This window comes from Parambassis ranga, chromosome 7 (genome assembly GCF_900634625.1).
Source record: "Parambassis ranga chromosome 7, fParRan2.1, whole genome shotgun sequence".
Taxonomy (NCBI): Eukaryota; Metazoa; Chordata; class Actinopteri; family Ambassidae; genus Parambassis; species Parambassis ranga.
In genome coordinates, this window is record NC_041028.1 from 3,253,988 (window position 1) to 3,275,148 (window position 21,161).

Sequence of the window (21,161 nt, forward strand, 5' to 3'; positions counted from 1 at the left end):
GTCTAAATTAGGGTCACACCAACAGCAGGGGGAGATGTTTAGTCCTCTGCAGCAGCTCCTGCTGGCAGAGGTAATCCCACCAACAGGTCCTGGTAGACCTCTAATGTAGACGTCCTTAGCTCACACTACTTTAACTGACTCTGGGATTGAGGTATTGTTGTGGCACAAGGATCCCTGAGGTCAGAGGTATGCTGGCTAGAGCTAAACACTCCTGTTAGCACCTCCAGTTCCAAACAGGTCTATGGTGAAGACGCCTACATATAATACAGACCATATAACGTACAGGGACGTGCCTGGAACAAGGAAACTGGGACCTACCTCTTGAGCCAGGCCTGGACTTCATTGCTGAGGGTGAAGCTAACACCTGCAACATCTGGACTAGCGTTCTGGTGCAGGGTCTACCAGGCGGCAGGTCAGGAAAGGGTTTCCTGCAGGGGCATTATGAACAGAGAGAGACAAAGAAAAAAGACACCAGCCAGGACTTTTACACTGACAACTGACTGCAGAGTCCTTTAGTTCAACAGTAATCAATCATGATTAATAACAATTCACAGTTTACTCTTCTGAAACGTTTATTTATGATCATACATGTTGAACAAGGCCATTATAGTGCAATTCAACAAGGCGAAGTTAATATTACAGGAGTTCTTGACGAGCCTGTTTGGAGAACTCTTTAACCGCATTTACCTCTAATTTGGTTGAACTGAAATTCCGAGTAAACTTTGACAGATGTGACTTTAATACCCTGAACTGAGATGTGGCTGATCCACATCAGTGTCTCATTTAGATCTTTGCACCGTCTAGCTTTAGGCTGTCAACACCTGCACTTAGGTCTCTATCCAGCCCTGCAGGAGAAGAAGAAAAAAAACACACACACACACACACTTCCCAGCAGATGTGATTTAGAAGTTAACCCTGTGTCGTCTTTTCAACATCACATTATGTAGCGTTACTGTCTGGATGATGCAGTCTGTCGACATGATAAAAACAATCCAGAGATCTGCAGAATGCACCTGTCAGGAAGGTGCACAGGAATGTACATCACATCGATTATACAGGGGTGCTGTGATGCAGGGAAGATGCAGAGAGGATGTGGGTTAACTGATACAGTATAATATATGTTTATATGTCCTTTCATCATTAACCAGCTCCGAATGACAAGACAAACCTGGCAGAATGTCTCTCTTTAAACACAGACTGCTCCAGCTCCGGGGCCTGTATCACAAAGTTCCTGTGGTTGCCTTAGTGTTTACAGATCCAGCACTAATGTGAGCACGACTACAGGGATCGTTAAGAGAAAAACAGATTCACACATCACAGTAGGCTGTCATGATTATTATGTAAAAAAAAAAAAGAGTTCACAAAACATCTGGAGTAAAATATACGGAACTTTGTGAGTGTTTGACTCACACAGCGTCATCTAACCTGCAATCCCTGGCTCTGGCTCTGTCTCTGGCTTCTCTGCTGCTGCCTAACAAATACAAAGAGAAAATGTTGTAAACTTAGCTTTAGCAACACAACAAAGACTCTTTCAAATAGCTTTTTTTTTAGGTAACAGACTGTTCTGACCTCTAGAAACCTCCTCTAGAGTCCTTCCTTCAGAGATTGTTTTTAAAAATGCTTCTGTATCTGAGCACCCATCACCCCCTGTCCATGTGAAAACAACGACTTCACATGTTCTCTGAATGATTTCACACAGTCTGTTCAATAAAATGATTTCTGCATGAAAAGGACATTTTGTTTTGGTCACAGCATCAGCAGAATGCTTCGTAGAAGACAGCGTTTGATTGATTGAAGTTTTAAATGCACACGTTGTTGCTGGCATGTTTGTTGTCTGTGAATAATCAGAACTGAGCAAATACATGTATGCATGTGTGTATGAGGAGGCATTAGCGCCACCTACTGTGAGAAGAGAGGGAAATGATGGATCATCAGCATTTCTACAACAAAAAGTATTTTTTTATACCCCATTCTTTCTTGTTTACTAGCTGTGTGTCACAGTCTTGTTCTGAAAGAGTCTGAACATGTTAAGGTAGAACAAAGTGACCTTACCAGATGTCTGCAGCTCATCTCCTCATCCCCGCTGCAGGCTAAAAGCTCCAGCAGCCACTCAACCACTAGCATAACGCTCCGAATATTCTCTGTCACGAGTTAAAGCAACAACACCAGCACTAGTTCCTACGATGCAACATGAAACATTTGGTTCCTGCAGCAGCAGGAATGCTTCACATCTCTTCAGCATATTAGCACAGCTATTAAAATGTTGATTATCTTTCTGTTGATTCATTTCAACATGTGTAAAATGTTCACATTTTACTGCCGTATATAAACAGTTAATTATGAAGACATGTAAATTCCTGCTTTCAATGCAACCACAGTACAAAACAGTTAAGCTGAGAGGAAATTAAATATGAGCCAGGAAACCTGAGTTAAACCCCAAAGACCACGGGACAATCGAACTCTGTGATACAGGCCTCAAGTGCTGCTGCTGCTGCTGATAAACCACACAAACACATCCATAAGGTGCTAGTGGCCACCCACACACACACACACACACACACACACCAACATTGTCTTAAAGAAAACATCCAGCAGTTAATTGTACATCATATATAGCATCACACAGAAACAGTGAGTCGATCATCTTATTGTCTCTAAAGCTACAGTGCAGAACCTCCCTCTTCCCCTTCTGCCATTAAATCAACACAAACACTGCAGACGTGCGTGGAGATTCCAGTAAAGTCTCCTTTGATTGGTCACAGATTATGGTGCAACCGCAAGACTAGCAGCAGCTCAGCCTGTGGGGTAAAAGCTAAGCTAACCGAGCTTTGACCTCAGAAAGCAACGTCAGTCTGCGTTGATGGTGAGACACATCCCAGCTTTGTTTTTGTGGATTTTGAGTTACATCTCTTAAAATGACGCTAGCTATCACAGATTAGATAACAAACAGATGTAATCAGAGCTTTGTGAACTCATCTGGGAAGGGTTTGGAGTCCCACACTGTAGCTTTAAATGGAAAGTTCACTGCAAAAGCAACATATTTTTCCTGTGGGCTTCAGTGTTATGTATTCATCTAGATTGTTTTGGTGCGAGCTGCAGAGTCGTGCAGATATTGATCATAGATTTATCTCAGATTTGAGGGTTTCTGGGGGAAAGAAAATCAAGATGGAGAATAATCCTTCATACTTAGATCACCTTACAGTACAAGTATGGTGCAATCCAACTCATTATCCCTGCAACTGATATTTCTGAGTGAGGTTTGTAAAATTACATTTTACTCTCAGAGGTGTTTGTTTAACTCTGTGGTTACTGTTATGGCTGTAGTTTGTGTTGATTGTATTATACTGTAAGGTGTTACTGTCATTTTGTCCACTCACTGTAGGCATGCATTCCCTTTCACATAACTCAACCTCAAAGTGCAAACACACAAAAAACATTCCCTGAACTTCTGATGGATAAGAATAAATCTTTAAATGTATATTTCGCCGACTCCTCATAGAAAATATACCAGACACAAAATACTTGCTGAGGAGACGTCTGCTGCTGCTGCGCCGCTCAGTAGCAGAAACTCTCGTGTTTGGTTTTGTTTGCTGAAAGTTGTAATAATCCTCAAACAATAAACAGACCCAGAAGGATGCATTTCTGAAATATTGAAACAGATCCACTGTTGACTTGCATCCAGCTCTGGGAGAGCAGGGAGCGAGGTGGGCCGAAGAGCAGGTCCCTGAACGCTCAGAGGAGGGCACCCTCAGCCAGGGAGAGGCGGCGGAGGTTGAGCAAAAGTATGAGAGGGCGAGAGACAAAGAGAGAGAGAGAGAGAGAGAGAGAGAGAGGTGGGGGGGGGGGGGTCTATTCCCTGAAACATAAACTGCAAACGAGCTCTGACTCGGCACAACTGTTGGCCTCGCTCTGCTTTGCTTGGGGTTTGCGACAAATGAAATAAAGTGTGCCAGACCTCTTGAGAGGGATTTAACGGCTTGTGTTTCAGAGACACGCTGCATGCAGGAGGAGGTTAGATGAGAGGATGATAGCAGTGCAGATTGCATAGAATTAAATGTCTCTGTGGAGTTTTTTAGCTCGGAGGTGCAGCTGTCTATGCCTACGCGCAGGACCTCCCTCTGCTACGTCACGACCATGAGGCTGGTTGTCGTTTTTTTTTTTTTGGTCTGTGATGAACAGTCTCATGAGCCTTATAAATAAAAGCCGGGGCCGTGTGGAGGAAGACGACAGCGACGACGTGCGTGTGTGCAGCTGAAGTGAGTGTGTTCTGGTGAGTGTTAGCAGCATGCTAGGCTACCGTGGTTGAGCTCTACAGCGCAGCCAGCTGTTTTGCAGGGCATCACAAGTCCTGTCCGGGGGCTCTCAGATTCATCCACTGAGAGGATGCAGGTCTACCTTCACCTTCTCGCCACTGCTGAGCATCCCCACAGTGGGGTAGAGGCCCCCTGGAGGAACCACCATCTCTCTCCGGCCCATGAGCTTCCCATTCCTCGTGAAAAACACCTGCGAGACCACAAGGGGGCAACAGCGAGTTAAAAAAAAACAACAAAAAAAAAACATACACACAGCCTTTCACTTGATGGTTAATCCAGTGATGGAGCACAGGGATGATTAGTTGTGCAAGGAAAGTCTTTTCATAATGACTTAATGCGAAGTTCATTGGAGAGCACTCAGTGTGCTCAACAGGAATTACGTGCAGTTAGGAAATATCGTTAGACAAATAGGTGACAGTGTAATGTCTGTCTTCTAGATGGAGGAAAAAAAAAACAATGTTTACAGTACATGTCTCTACTAAATCAGAGAGTGATCAAACATTATCCAGCTGTTCTCAAAAGAACATCAACAAGCTTGTCAATGCTAATACCAAGGGCTTCTCTCCAAGTCTGAGAGCAAACACCGACATACTAAAACAACAAGTGCAGCACTGTCAAGTGTGTGTCTTCAACAAATCAGGTTGAGTCACATATCAAACATTTACTGTACCACCCACTCGAAAAAGAATGGCTCAACCTATTTAATTACCGATGGAGGGCAAGTAAAAAAAAAAAAAAAAAAAAAGTGCTTCCCTAAGTGTGTGCTGAGACCTCTGTGGAAGGAGCGGCGCATAGAGACTAACGTGTCCCGCTGTCTAAATATTGACAAATCCTTGAATTACGTCCCAGCCTGTTCTACTCTCACCCACTTGGGTTTCAGTGCCATGCTCGCTCACACCCGCTCACTGACCTCCTTGGCCTCTGCTTGCTCAAGAATGCAGGCAGTGTTAGCCTGGCAAGCTGCGAAATTAAAGACAATGAGAAATTAGATGATAAAGAGTGTGACAAAATAGGTGTGTGGACACGGGCACGTGCGGATTGCAGCATGAAGGTCACAGTGACGGGTGCCACATAGAGTAACTGCAGTGAATTCCCAGATAATAAATTCGCTAGGATATGTTAGGAAAGATGTTGCTGCGTGGAATTGTGTTTGATTTTTAGATGTCTTACACAGTTCTGGCAATAATTTCATACTTCACTGACTGACAGGTGGCAGCAACGCAACAATACAGGCAACAAAGAGATGAGTGCTAGCATGTAAACATGGATGTAAACAATGTACCGGTAATCTTGTAATGTTGTTCAACATACACAATAATTTCTACAAATAAAAACATTACAATATTTTATCAGTAAAATGTGGTTGAGTGGATTTAAATCAAATTTTTTGCAAATGAAGTTGCTGACAATTATCTGCAAAATCAAAAAAAAATGACTGATTGATGGCAGCACACTGCAGGATGTTTGAGCAGCTGCCTGTCTATGCTGAGGGATTATGGGAATTTAACCAATGCGAGGGCTGAGGAGACGCACCTGTGTGCAGTCCTCCCCAACGCCAACAACACATCAAAACTCCAATAATGATTAACTGAACCACAGACAAGAGTAACAATTACATACAAAAGAACTTTGTAGATTGGTTGGAGCGTCTGTTCTGCAGGTTTAATCTGTCTCCATATATAATCCCAATGACTCCTGACTCCTGACGCTAAGGTCAGGGGTATGTTGGGCTTCTTCTTTCAAAAGTTCCAAATCACTGAAAAGAGTCTGTGCTTTTATTTTGACCTACCTACAATAATTAATAGCAGCACTATAGAAATATTGCAGATGAGATAAATAGCAGTAGGAGCTCAGGGGCAAATCATGATCTCAAAACTCCTCCCAGGACCTTTTTTTTTATTATTATCATCATCTTCTTTAAAAGTTTGGTTTGTTCCAGATCTAATAACCCTGTGCAGCACAAAGCCTCTAAAAACATGAATGAGTCTATGTGTAGTGACGGTTAACAATGGCCGTCCTCACCGTGACCTTTCTGCCCTCCTGCTCCTGCTCTACTTCATCCCCATCATCCTCTTCCTCCTCTTCATCGTTGAGGTACACAAAGTTCTGGACGCCTGCCTGACCTGGGTGGACCTCCAGCTGATCCCAGTCATCCATGTCGCCTGATGACAAAGCAGCGCACAGTGTGACAGAGGGAAAAAGGAACTTCACTGACTGAGAGTGACAGCTTGATTGTTGAGCCCCTCACCTTCTCCGTCCAGGATGTAATCTCGTGGAAACATGATGCCGCAGCCCATGATGTCACCTTTGAAGCATCGAGGACCGAAAGCATCCCCGATGCCGCTACCGTGAAAGATCTTCCCATCATCTGTCAAGACAGGAAGAATTATCCAATTAATTCATTACATAGGAATGCATGTGTGCCTCTTTCTGCGGCGTTAATCCAAATTAATCAAAGCATGGATACTCTGGTTATTAGAAGGCAACTTTACCCGTATTAAAAACATTTATTCATTTTCAAATGTTGATATTTTTGCTTAAACTTTCGTTTGATCTGTATAAGCACAGTAGTTTTCTAGCAGCAGTAACAGTGTTGCAGCATCTGCAGTCTGCTTCTCTGTAATATGCAAGCTGCGACTTGCAACATGTGATCGTTTCCTCACTCACTAATTTGGACATGTTTAAGTATTTCAAAGAAACACCCACTAATAAGCACGCATAAGGACTTGTTGGGCTCTCCAAATCATCACAAATAGAAATTAAATAACTTCCTGCAAGCATTTGTGCGAGGTGCACATCAGCATGTCTTTTAATGTGTTAACCATAGCCCTCCATACGTGTACATGCTAACATACAGGACATCCTGACATTCCAGTTAGATGATGATGATGATGATGATGATGATCTGCGGCGGTGAAAGCAGCGTTAGCTAAAACACTAAAAGATATCAACAAGATCTAAAGGAAATCATCAAAACAACACATACTACAGTTGTAAGAGACAACAATGGAAAAAGGAAAACATTGCAGAGGTAGCCTGCAGACGAGCTCTCCTCAAGCGAAGCGGCGTGGCTGCTGCTGGTAAATATTTATGGAGTTGTCATGGGACCCGTCCCCGGCTCAGGATACTGTTTAAACAATCTCTATCTGAGCACCGGGAGGCAGACAGAGACACTGTATCATTACGGCTCCCATGCGGGCCCTTGTCACAACACCACACACTAGGCAAAGAGTGGAGCCACGCCGGCACAGGCGCAAGCGTGGCTAAAAATAGAAGAGAAGGGCTTTGGAGAGTGACAAGGAACTGGCGCTGGAGGTGAGCTGGCCTGTGGAAGTCCAGGTTTGACCCTAAGGATGGAGCTAGCTAGAGAGGTAGGAGAAACCTGGCAGAGCATCAAGGGCTGCGGTTGGAGGGATGTCCACTACAGCAACTGCAGCAAATTACAGATTCTCGCACAGTTTGCTGGCAGCGTGTGGATTTAGTGTAAAAAAAACATACAAAAATAACGGTCAAAACAGAAGCACCCGCTTCCAAGACATCCTGAACATGGATACAAAAGAAAGAAGATTGGATCTCAGATAGGTGTAAATGCAATTTCATGGGATGAGACCACAACTGAAAAAACTCCAACTTGTGTTGGATTTGTTGAGAGGTTACCTTAATCTTCACCAAGAAAAACAGTTCTTCTCCTGGTTTTCTTATCCAAAAATAACACACTTCTCCAAAAACAAAGCTGTCTTTCTATGCATGTTGTTATGCAGATTTACCCCTGCTTTACTTATTGATCCAGTTTCCAAGAGTCTTGGGTAGTTCTCACAGAACTGCACAGTTATTCCTGCTGCTGTTTTTCACTTATACTGCAGCTGGGTCTGCTCGAGCACCTTCAGTTCTATCGTAGGTCTTTCATCACGAACACACGCTGATGCTCGCTTCACTTTTTTTGAGCCATTTTGTAGCTGCTTTCAGCTCAAATTTACAAAAGGCAAAAGGTGACCCTCTCACAGAGCAACCACAGGTGTGGTTCATCACATTCATAATGGGTCAGCAGCGATGATAATTCAGGCAGAAACTTCATGATGACTGTTGTGTATTTTTAAACAGTTCACATAGAATCCAGAAATTTTTGTCAGTTAAAGGTAGGGTAGGAGATTTTGAAAGTAAACACACGCCCCTTTCTCTCGGCGCTCACCCCGAAGCCACGCCTCCCAATCACATGGACGCGCATCACCTGAAGACGAGCTGCGGTCTGTGACTTCGGCCATCATGCACGTACCTCTCTGGTGCACAGAGCAGGAAGAGAGTGACAACCGGCCAATACTCCTACAGGGTCCACCCGGAGGATTGGCTGATGTTTTTATGTTTTATAGCTTCCACAGATGATTCATATTCTTCGTTTTAATGCGAAACTGCCAAACTAATTGGTTGCTATCGGATTGTAAAGAGAAGTTACACTGATTTAACAAAAAGTGCATCAGAATGAAATCTCCTACCTTTAATGTGCAGTCGAGTCAAGGTGGCAGCAGGCTAGTTCTATCTATCAATAGGTGTGTTAACATCATTGACAGGAAGAGTCCCTTAATCAAACCCATTGAGCTTTGGTGATGAAGGAATCTGTGGCCTAATAAACCAGCAAAGTCAACCCCAACAACAGCCTACTTTCACTTTTCTTTTCCTTTGTGGTCTCTGTGTGACTTGTCGTAGGTTTCGTTTTATATAAGATAAACTGCACACTTTCTTTTGTTTATCATAGAATCTGACTTACAGAAGCTGCTCAGAAGTACCTCACAGTGTGTACTTTTTTCTCCTCTAGAAAGACCATGAAACACTGTGACAGTGGTGATCGAACTAATCGATTACCTCACCTTAATAGACTGATGTATCCTATACCACAAAACAAATACAAATGCCAAAGTAGTGGGCTGTTCCTTTGGGTCAAACACATCTGTTGTTCTATAGGCCTTCAACTTTAGTAATTAAATTAGATTAGTAATCCCTCAAACTAACTTTTCTTGGGTTTCTTCTCCACCTACATGTGTGGCAAGATCGTGGTCGTCCAGATCGGAAAGCAGCAACAGCTCATCTTTGGACCGATTAGTACTCCTCATAAAAATAAACCATTTCAAAAATAAACCAGTCTATTAAAAAGTTGATTTGTTGCAGTGGAATTACTGTGAGACAGATTTTATTTTAAAAATAAAACAATATGTTCTTCTGCTTTTCTCAAGAGTGCCACAGTTATGAAAGTGTTGAAAATTAATATACGGGAAGCAGCCTCGATTTGGCGCTTGACTACGGAGAAAAAAAAATGAAAAGTTTGCTTTGGAGAGCAGAAAGTTTAAAATTAACATAGAGGTGTTGGCCAAGGAGAGTATATGGAGCAACACACTGCTGGTGGTGTTAAAGCTACAGTCAGGATGATGGACTGGAGCTAACAGCACTGTCATCACCACCAGGTGCTGTATCTGTGGCAGCAGAGCAACAAGAGGGTGCAAACTGGATCTGGGCTTTGGGGTTTTGGCGCAGGGCCGACAGAGGGTGGCAAGCTTTGTGGCTCCCGAGCAGCGAGCAGAGAACCTGGCTGAGGACCCACACCAGCTGGGAACAGGGAAACAGGCTTTCTCGTAACATGAGAGGTTGTGTGGAAAAGAGCGGGTTTCCCTGCCCAGGGAACAATGACTCCGAAAACATGAGAAATTAAATCAAAACATTTATATTCTTCCACGATTCCACACGCATGAGTTGGTACATGTTCCTAAAAATATACTCCATTGGCAGAACTGTGTGGTTTGCCGATGAATTTATATAATAACAGACATTTCCCATGAAACAATATACTGTATATTAATCAATGAGCAGAAGAATAACCATTTCTTCCAACAACCTTTCTCTCCTTGCTGCACATGTCCATCTGTTTGAAGATTTGCTGCATTAACTTAAGAATTCGCAGGCAAAAACTATTTGAATTGAATCTGAAACTTTTGACATTTGTCCTTTTTTTAGCTGACAGAGGACTGGAGGTGCCATAAAGTTCCTTCAGAGCCACTCCATAGACCAAGGACCAGCATTTGTACCAGCAGCAACTTTTTCCAACACAAAGTAATTAGTGCCTGTAGTGCTAAATGTCCTAATTGCAAACGCATCCCTTTATTCAGCTTTTTTGTCTGCACTGTGCTCTAATCCACTCAAACCTAATCCAACTGTTGGACCACAGCTGCGCTCGTCAGTGTCACTTCTCTCTCACTGGATATTCAAACGAGGAGAAGAAACCGACCCACCCGCAGCAGCAGCAGCAGCTGGCGGTGGTTCTTTCCTTTTTGCTTCCTTGCATGATTTCTTTTCCGTTGTTTTTACTCACCTGTCTAAAGAAAACCAGCTGACGTTCACAGCAAATTAACGTGGAAGGATACTTAACATCAGGAATAAACACAGCCCGGTACAAAAAAAAAAAAAAGTTTTATATTTGGATTAGCTGGAAGTTAAGTGAACTGTAGAAACCTCCCACACGGAGATTCAAAACCACCATGGAAGGTTCAACCACCTTATTTTCAGTCTATGATTAACCCCTTCCACCCCAAGCCCATTTTTAAGGCATCAGCTTGATGGCATGCCCAAAATGAATAGTGTATATCTCAGCAACCACTAGGTGTATTTGAATACTTTTGGTGTCATAATAAAGGGGACACCTGGGAGATTTGCTCAGTTGTGTAAGTATTAATTTGTATGCCTCTGGCTCTTTGTAAATTAAGATGGCACAAAGCAGAAATGATAAAAAAATGTCCTCGTCTGTTGAAAATTTACACTCTTACAATGAATATCTCCTTACAAATGATGTAGATGAAGCAATCTAGTTATCTCAATCTATAGCTAAGGTTGTGGACATTATCTCTGCCAAGTTTTTATTTCATTCTAATTAAGGGAAACAAAATTACAGAGGGTTTAGTCCAACCTATGTAGACATGATTTCTACAATTTTATTCAATTTCTATAATTGGACATTTTTAAAGGTCTTAAAATTTAATGAACCAAACTACATATTTCACTTTTAAGTCACTATTGGTGTTCATCACTTCTCTTTACATCAGTTTTTACTTGTATACATACATTATTACACATCTATAGGTTATAACAGATGTATAAAGCAGATAGGCCACGCCCACCTAATGCTAAGCTAATACCTCGTCAAATATGCAGGCTCATGACTTCACAATAGACGGGTTGATTAGGGTGATTGACACCTCGATCAAAAGGTCAGAGCCAATAGATTTGACAGGTAGTAGTAATATTAGAGCTAGACTCACCAATGACCAGCCACATGGGAGAAAATGCATTTTATGCTAAACGACCGTTGCCACATTCTCCCCCCAAAAAAGTCCTCCACAAACATAATAAATGTCTAATCCTAATATTTGTAGTCTTGAATACACACAGACATGTTGGTCTATATGAACCAAGCATTTATTGCCTTCAAATATGACTGATTATTACAAATCTACAGAAGAAAGACAGAATTTTTTGTTACTCGCTCTAAACTAGTGATTTTTTTACTTTTATATTCTTTATATTCTAATTTATCAAATGTTTATAATATAGCAAAACAACATATGAAAGTCTCAGCTTTCATATGACACCTTGTTTGTTTGTGTGACTTGAAGTATCACAGGGCTGGTAATAACCATGTGGCAAGAGGGTCGACTTTGATATGAGAATTTTATTTTGATGAGTGATAATTGATTTGCATGGTGTTGAAGTTATGTTTGATGTGTGTAAATATGGCTTATATGTGCTTGTAGTAGAGTTTCTCCTGTTTAATTTGATATGCAATATGATTATTATTATTTTTTTACATGGTTAGTACAGTGTTATATGGCTTTTGTTTTTGGGGGCATGAAAAAGTGGGGTAGAAAGGGTTAAAGCCAGTGATGTTCGCAAAAATGGATTCATTCATCACATATAAGGAATTGGTAATAACATGACGGACATGTTTCCTCAACGCAAGGCAAAGTGAACGCTCCTTTAACTTAAAGACCAGGTGGTTAAATCAAATAGCTGCACACATGTGTACAGATGTGGTAAAATCCACAGTACACATGTCTTCACTCTATCTGTTTCTGTTTGTGAGACTATGTCATTCAGCTCGTTTTTGTCCCATTAGGTAAGCCGATATTACCCCCCCCCCGACATCACATGTTGCCAGTGAATAATTGTTTTTGCAGAACCTGAGCTGGAATCAGATTAGACCCTGTCACTGATATCCAGCACCAAAGTTAGACGGAGCCCTATTATCCTAGATGATGGCGGTGGTGGTGGGGCACAACCTTCAGCTGCGGGTGTTGACTCATAGCACGTGTGAGTCACTGATGGGGGGGGGGGGTGGTGGTGTGTGATGGGGTTAATGAGGCTTGCTGAGGAGCACTCACTGGTTGGATGGCTGGTTGCTCCTGATAGGGCCCACAGGGGCCCACAGAGCACCCCATGGCCCATTAACTTGCGGAGCCAACACACAGGATGGAGGTCTACACTGGGCCAGCGCCCAACACAAACACGTCGTAGTAACACCAGCGTCGGCCAAGGAACTCTCAAACTATACAAGCTATACAAAGCAGCAGCCATAGGACTGAAAATCTGTGTGTATGTACGGTAACTGGAATATATCTGGACTAAAATAACAACCTCAAAGGGCAATAAGACACATCACATGTGAGTCAGGTCAACACCGGTTGCGTGCTCAAAACAACGCGCCATAAATCAGGCCGAGAGAAACCGAGCTCAGAAGTCAAAGTGCAGAGTAAACATAAAGGGAAAATGTTAGCCTGAGTCATTATGTAATTTATGTATTTACCTCCAGGCTGTGCAATATAACAGTAAAAACAATAATGTGCTACTGTTCTCTGGAAGGTTAATAATAAACACTTTTATCCATAAATGAAATTAAGCCCTGCTAAGATTATCCGAGCTTGATACTGAGGTCAAAAACAAGAACTTAACCACAAAAGTAATAAACAGTGGTACCACATGTCAAAGAAACACCTCTGTTGGCTCACACTGAGCAGGAAAACGGAGTTAACAATCCGAAAGTCATTCCCTCCTTCAAGCAATTCTGCTGTGGTTACATGACCTAGTGTATATTATACTAAGTTTACATTAAGCCTTTGCCATCCTGTCGTCTACATGAGCTGTTCGGTGAAAATATCGGATGCGTGGCGGAGACATGAAGACGAAGCCCGGGCTGTTGATTTCTGAGTAGCTGGATCAGAGCCTACACCTTAACCCAAGCATGGGAAGGCAAACCTCATATACACAGCGTGGAAAACCACATACATCATTTTAGTCTCTAACAAATAAGATTAATGGGAGCTCTGCTGGGGCGTGCACATTTCTGTGGTGTCCGATGCACAGCAGCCAAACCAGGCAGACCGCAGCGCAAGACCTCTGGGACTGGCACGGCGAGCCTCTTGTGAATGGACTGGGCCTCGTCCATCACTCAGCAGCGAGGTATCATCCACAGACCCCAGCATGCAGGACACGCAGCATCAACTGTTATTATTATTATTATTATTATTAATAATAATGCATCCTAAGTATAAGTGGAATCTGCTTAGGGGATATGGGGATTCAGGACTATGAACACTGAAACAAAACATGAATGGAATGTGCAGAGTGAACAAGAAAATGTGTTTTGATAGCTGATTTGGAAGAAACTACATAAACTGTCCTCTAAAAATAATAATAAAAAAAAAAAATCATCCACATTCCCGGGTGGAAAAAGCATAAACAGAAAGTGACATTTATGGTGTGTTTATGGTCAAATCATTCATAGTGAGAGCTGCTGAAATTCCCAGTGGGAGAGATTAACATAAAGGGATGCTTCAGAACCAAATACAGCAGATAAAAGCCGGCTCGTAACTGCTGTGGTCCCGATAAGGACTAACAACATCTTCACTGTGACACTGTGATTCCCAGATAAAGACTTGGCTACCCATAGTAGTAACAACAACCACCTACCTAGCTGCGGCGGCTGTCGTATCACGACAGCGGCGTTTGATAGCTAATCTCTTAGCGCTGATAGTGAGGGGATGGAAGCTGTGGGGGCCTTTTTGCAGATGCCTGAACCGATAACGTTCACAGGCCTGTCGTCACAAACAACCGAAGCACAGGGAGATAAGGACAACTTTGACTAAACTCAGTACCAAACTCCCAGAATAAAAAAAAGAGAGAGAGAGAGACAGAGATCCGCTGTGTGTTTTATCTGAAACACTCCTTCATCTCTGCTCGTGTTAGGCACCTTAGCATCCAGCTGAGTCGGCGCCCTGTGATGTTTGCATCTAAAGATAGTCAAAGATGCTTTAGAGGAAGTGTTTCCGATTCATGTAATTCTCTGAAACAAGATGACAAAGGGGGGGAATTCCACACAAGCACAGCACACAAAGTAAATAACACACAAACAGAGACAGAGACAGAACAACGGACCAGAAGAGAAGGAGAGAAAACGGAGATAGAAATCTTACCGGCATGATAGGCCACTGACCCTCGGCTCCACCCTGGGTGTCTGTTCTTTGGATAATCCTGTCAAAACACAAACAAACCAAATATTACAGAAGATACTGACACTGGTCCACCCCTCTGACATTCAGCGGAAACCCACACACACCTGTTCAAAGTAAAACTCTTCAAATAAAAAGAAACCATAGAAAACATCTAAACTGGTTAGACACAAAAACATTTTAATGACATAACAAAAAACAAAATGTCAACAGCAGCAGTAGCACCTATAATCCTGACTCGATTGATTCTGTACTTTGTGCAAAATCAAGATAAACAACCTTATCAGAGCAACACTGCAGAAAAAGTAACACACTATTACCCCGTTCACACTGGGGAAAAAATCTGGCTAAAGCGGGATTCGGGCCTATCCGGCAGTATCCAGTTTGATCCGGCTAGATCCACCTCTCTTGGGTCAAATGTGGCTCAGGTGTGAACGCAAATGTGGCTCACGAATCCGGCTAGCGACGTGCTACTTCCGGTTCACGGGGCGCGACACGGGACAAAAAAAAAAACGCACGACGCATGCGCACACGGTCCTACCGCGGCGTGAGCGGACTCTGTATATTACGAGGCGCCACCTAGTGGTTTGGAGGACAGCAAACACACTGGATGAAGCCGGATTGAGTGCGGACACAAGTGTGTGCTAGCCAGATTTGAAAATAGGTCTGAAAGCATCCAGCTTGAAGGCTGTCTGGGCTCAATCCTACTCTAGCTGGAATGACTTTCTCCAGTGTGAACGGGGCCTTTGACACTACATTCATGGTAAGGAATGAGCAGGTCGATGCTTTTACCAAGTCTGGTATCTTTTGCAGGTTTGCAGAGGAGTTACGTGTGTGTTTTATATGAAACAACAGTCTTATAGGTGCTGACACGCTGCTCTTGCTATCTCTCAAAGATCTTCAGAGGTTTGTTATATTTGTTGATCTTATCGGTTCCCAGGGAGTGTTTGTGCTTTCTGTACTGTTTCCTATGTTATCCATTAAATCCATTTTGGCTTTATAATCTGCAGAATAATTCAAACTTTAGGGTCAGTTCCTAATGATCAGATCAGGTCATTACTGTTTAGTGGAGGGAGAGTGTTACTTCTAAGAACCACAGCTGTATGTATAACCCAGTTAATCATGAGTGAGTAATCCAGGTTCTTGTGTTTCTTTACTCATGTTCAGATGATAATGAGGGTGAGGAGTTCTTTCTGTTTCCCCCCCCGTCTGTTTTGGATACCTGTCAGTGTCTGCTATTCCTTTTAGAGCTGAGGATGTGTTGTCTCCCTCTCTCCATCTGTCTGCATGTACAGTACCATGTGCCTTTCTCCAGGTTTCACCATGCCAACAGAAATAACCATCAGGCCAACTTTGGGATAAGATAAGAGCATGACTCAGAGGTAATTACCAGAGATTTTTTTTATCTGTCTTCTATGCTGCACATCCATTACTGTAGAAACACACAACCGAACTACTGAGGAAAAGAGGAAGAGGGCAGCGACATTATGGTCGTCTTTCATCTTCACAATGGGCTAAACTACCTCCTCCTGTTCACATTCTCAACTGAACCCTCCCCGGTGTTTCTTTCCAGCTAGTATTAACAAACACAAAAAGGCAGCCTGGAGTCAAAGAAATTCAAATATGACCAGGATGACGTCCCAAAAAAAAAATCCGCAACAAATCAGCCTTTAGCAAGTCACTGTAAAAGGAAAAGTGCTTTTATCCAAACAGCTACTGACGATTGATGCAGCCTGAATAGGTAATACATTACCTGAAAGATAAATAGGGGAAGATGAAATTATTACTATTAGCACCTGTGCAGAGATGAGAAATGAGCAGCAGGGTCACTGCAGACAGACAGCTTAGCTTGGCCGGGCCAGGCATACAGAGTGCAGCGTTTGAGGCCACGACATCAGGGAAACATCAGTGATCCTGTCTGACAACCCCATTGGGGCTTGAGGAACAGGAAATGGAGATGGATGGAGGGGGCGGGAGAGAAGGAAAAGGACAGAGTGAGACATCAGCAGAGGAAGACAGAGAGACATGGAGGAATGCAGCTGCCGCTCCAAGCCTGAAACCCCTTGATCCGCCAAGTCTGCTCCTCTTCCCCCCTTGTCTCAACCACAAGCCTAAGGATTCCTCCGGCTGACTGGCATGTGGGCTGAATCTCCACAAGAAGGAGAGGAACGTCTGAGCGTCCGCTGGCTGATTGATGAGCCTCAGACACTGATGTGATTAGGTGATTTGGAGGAACACTCCGATATAAGACAACATTAGGCACGGCTAAACAAATAAGGGGTGAATTTATAGTGTTTTAATGTAAACCGCAGACGTGTGTCTGATAAATGGATCAACTGTTAAACGCCTGTTTTCATAGCTGTCTTCTCGGTAATTGTTGCGTCCATCATGTCTCATTCAAAACATCTACTCACTGTGCTTCATCCATCACATAAATGTGTTTTGTTGGTTAGTGAGAAAAAGTGAAGCAGCACTCCCTGCCCTACACGCTGAGAAAACAACATACCACAACATAGCAATTACTACATCTCCTATTAAGCGACTTTAGGCGAGATCGCCCTTACTCTTTTTAATGAATCATTCATGACAAATTCCCGACGAACAAATCCTCTGACTATTCAAGTTTTTTCTCTCCCTTTCATCCTCTCTGTACCATCTACCTCTTCATCTCCTCCTCGACCTGGCCGGCTATCAGCAGGATGGTCCCTCCTTAACTCAAGGTTCCTTCCCATTAAAGGGAAGTTTTTTCATTGCCACTGTCATGTTTTCTTAACTTTTAAAACATGGTGACTACCTGTTTTCCTTCGCAAATCCAAAGAATCACAGGCAGCTTCAAACAAAATCATCACATCAGGCCTGCAATATCAGATCCGCAGCTGCTCCACCGGTGTCAACACAGCAACCTGCATTTCCACACTGTGGCAGAGTAAACAAGTCTGAAAAAGTATGAGCGGGAAGGTGCGGGCAGAGAAGGAAAACCATGTGGAAGCAGATAGCCATCATCTACAGCAGCCATCAAACTGACATATCACAGAGCCGTCTAAAAATATAACTTAAGCCATGAATTACGGCGGATGTGAATGTGTGTGTGTGTGTGTGTGTATATGTGTTCAGAGTGGAGGGAAAGTAGTGTGTTTGTGTTTGTACGTGCCTCACATATAGGGGCTGGGCAAAGACTGTGTAAGGAACTAATGCAGGTCTGTTTGTTTAACCTCGTGTCATCGGGCTAAAACCTCTAACTCCCCACATGATAACAGCAACCATCTGACATTAGATGATGTTCTGACAGGAGAGGAGAGGATACTACAACAGCACATCTGTGCACGTCTGTTCGGGCATGTCCATCGCTTTCTATCGACGCAAACACCTTATGCAAATTTGATCTGTTTCTAAATGAGCGGCAGCAGTGCGTACGTGGTGATTAGTGCAGCAATGGACTTGGAAACTTGAGAACTTTCTTCAATCTGCAAGGTTATGAATTGGCACGCACAGAATTCACACTAGAAAACATCATCTGACCCAGGAACTTGTCAAAGCTCCATGAGGAACTACAGAATGTTGTTATGATCATGTATGGATTTTTCAGTGATATTGGATCATAACTGTATTTGTCTGTGCTCATCACTAATTACAGCTTAGGTTTGGAGACTCTAGGTCACGTGACATGGATGCTATTAAAAAAAACCCTTAACAAACTAGGTGTTTATACAATTCAACTTGTTGTGGAGTCATCTGGTCGCATTACATAGAGTCAAAATATACAAAATATACAGAGTTTTCCATTCAAAAGGGGAAAAAAAAAATCACAATGTGGTGTAAAGAAAATAATGTGAAATACAGAAAGCCCTCAAATCCAATTTCAGTGTGGAGTCACTTGGTCACATGACCTGGAAGCTATTGAAAAAATACCACAGAGTCCACAGCGGGACTGAAAAACATTTAGTAGGACTGCTGCATCAGAAGAGGAAGAGGAAGCGTGCTGTTCCCAGGACCTGGTCCAGGGGCAGATCAGGACAGAGGCAATTTGGCCTCCTGGCCTGTTTTACTTGTGCATAATGCTTCTGTTTTATTTACTGAAGCACACATCTTTACACTTAATCACTGCTTTCTTACAGTCCACCTTACCTTACCTGCTACCCATCTATTCACTGGGGTTTTTTTTTTTTATGTACGATTTTAAGGCTTTGTTTGTTTTTCAGGACATGAGGGTTTTCCTGCTTTTTTCCTGTGTTTTTCATATTCGGAATAGCTTCCCTTTTTTTTTTTTTCTAACGTCTGAATTTTTACCTTGCTGCCCCACCTCTGTGACCCCCCCCCCCCCCATCTACTCTCTACACCTCATAACTAATCCTAGATCTCTCTTTGTCCTGAAGCCTAGCAACCAGTGTGTGTACCGGATGAAAAACAACTGCGCTACCAAGCATATGCATGCTGTACATTCATGGAGTCCCTTATCTTCAAGAGGAACGAGAGGTCACGACAGGTCTCGGAACTGCAGCGGGGTCAAAACAGATCTTAGATTACAAACGCACAAAACAACGCATTTGCCGTACACACAAAGAATTCAAACTTATCGCATAGTACAAATTCCTCCGACTTCCCCGTTGAAGAGGAAACTGGCGATGGTGGCTTGGGGGATTAAAAAATTTACTTCCACTTTTTTTTTTTAACAAGCAAGTTTGATTTGAAGGTCTTAAATCTCAACTTTCCCTGCAGTTGCATCATTGCAACGGAATTCTGATTTAAGAAATAAAACAAAGTGCAGAAAAATGGGTCTGGTTAGCCACACAACACTCAAGCCAAACACATGCTTAGCATGAGCAGCAGTAGCTCCAATGTTTCTGTGTCTACACACTGGGAGTCCCAGCACAGCAAAAGTATAAAACCCAAAACTTGGACACTAGAGGACTTTGTGACATTTTGCAGGTGTAGAATACTGACAACACGAACGTACTTTTCTGCACTGCATCTAAGGCAGCTGTATTAAAGGTAGGGTAGGAGGTTTTGAAAACTCAGTGAGAGTCAGCCAGATTTCCTCTTGGAGCTCACCCCGAAGCCACGCCTCCCAATCACATGGGAGGCGCTTAAATTACCTGAAGACGAGCTGCGGTCTGTGACTTCGGCCATCATGCACGTACCTCTCTGGTGCGCGCAGAGCAGGAAGAGAGTGACAACCAGCCAATACTCCGTGCAGGGTCCACCCGGAGGATTGGCTGATGTTTTTAGTGTTTTATAGCTTCCACAGATGATTCATATTCTTTGTTTTAATGTGAAACCCCTGAACTAATCAGTTGCTATCGGATTGTAAAGAGAAGTTACACTAATTTAACAAAAAGTGCATCAGAATGAAATCTCCTACCTTTAACTAAAATATACCTGCAACCATAATAATGTGCTTACTATCTTCACCATCTAATGTTAGGACAGATAACAGCTGACGCTGAGGATTCCCCCTCAGGCTCTGCCCGTGGCAGACAAGTGTTTTAAAACAACATCGACGTCGGCTCCTGTCACATAAACCGTAGGCATCATGCTTCAGTCGGTAAGCTTTGATAGAACCGTGGACAGACTGTGGATTTCCAACACTGATGCACCACAGGTCACCTTTGGAAACAAAGACAGGCGCTACAGGTGAGTGTGTAAATCATGTGGCTGTCACTATCTACCACAAACTAACATCAACCCATCAGTGAAAAGGAAACGCAACAAGACAGAGGATCTTTGGAAGCCGGAGAGTAGCAGTTAGCATAAAAAAAACACTGACACTAAAAACATTTAACAAACATGTATTTTTAAGAAAACAGCAACTTCCTCACAGGAAGCTGATTGGTCCAGACCAGACACAAGCATATCACCTGAAAAGATCATCTTCAGATCTAACCAGATACTGACAACGATAATAGAAAGAGGTCTGGACCTGAGACAGGGTTGTAAACTAAAGAAAACAGTACAAAGTCAAGCCTGTAGTCAACAACCACAACAAACGGAAAGAAAGGAGCCGACAGGCTGCATCTGTGGGGCCTCTGCGTTCATAACCACCCCTTATTTCTTACCCAGGGATGCTATGTAAAGAAAAAAAAAAGACCAACATGAGATCTCGCAACTGAGTAAACAGTCATTACCCAAGCCCTTCAATTTGCTGCTTTATCACCTCTCCTGGACTAAAGCTTAATGTCTTTATAATGAAACCCAGATGCAGAGAAAGAAAAGCAGCGCAGCACTAAAAAGGAGAGGGGGAACTCTGAGGAGGTAATGGGAATGAAGTTATCATCACTCAACCTCTTCCTCACCCATGGGAACATCATGT

At 42.9% G+C, this 21,161-nt stretch overlaps 1 protein-coding gene across 4 annotated transcripts in view; it reads right to left on the reverse strand.

Moving 5' to 3' along the window:
• Window positions 1–588: 588 nt before the first annotated feature.
• The window catches only part of spryd3 (SPRY domain containing 3), a 43,375-nt gene continuing 22,802 nt past the window's right edge, over window positions 589–21,161 (reverse strand). Inside the window, exons 8-12 of one of the 4 annotated variants that reach the window (XR_003670999.1) lie at window positions 14,819–14,876; window positions 6,562–6,681; window positions 6,336–6,475; window positions 1,426–4,503; window positions 589–1,278 (exon numbers count right to left, since the gene is read on the reverse strand). Coding sequence is in view for 1 of the 4 variants with exons in the window: in XM_028410453.1 (XP_028266254.1) it covers window positions 4,369–4,503; window positions 6,336–6,475; window positions 6,562–6,681; window positions 14,819–14,876 (453 nt within the window). In the remaining 3 variants the exon portion in view is untranslated. Of the gene's footprint in view, window positions 4,504–6,335; window positions 6,476–6,561; window positions 6,682–14,818; window positions 14,877–21,161 lie in introns of all 4 variants that reach the window. The other 3 variants (XR_003670998.1, XR_003670997.1, XM_028410453.1) reach the window with 3 other exon arrangements.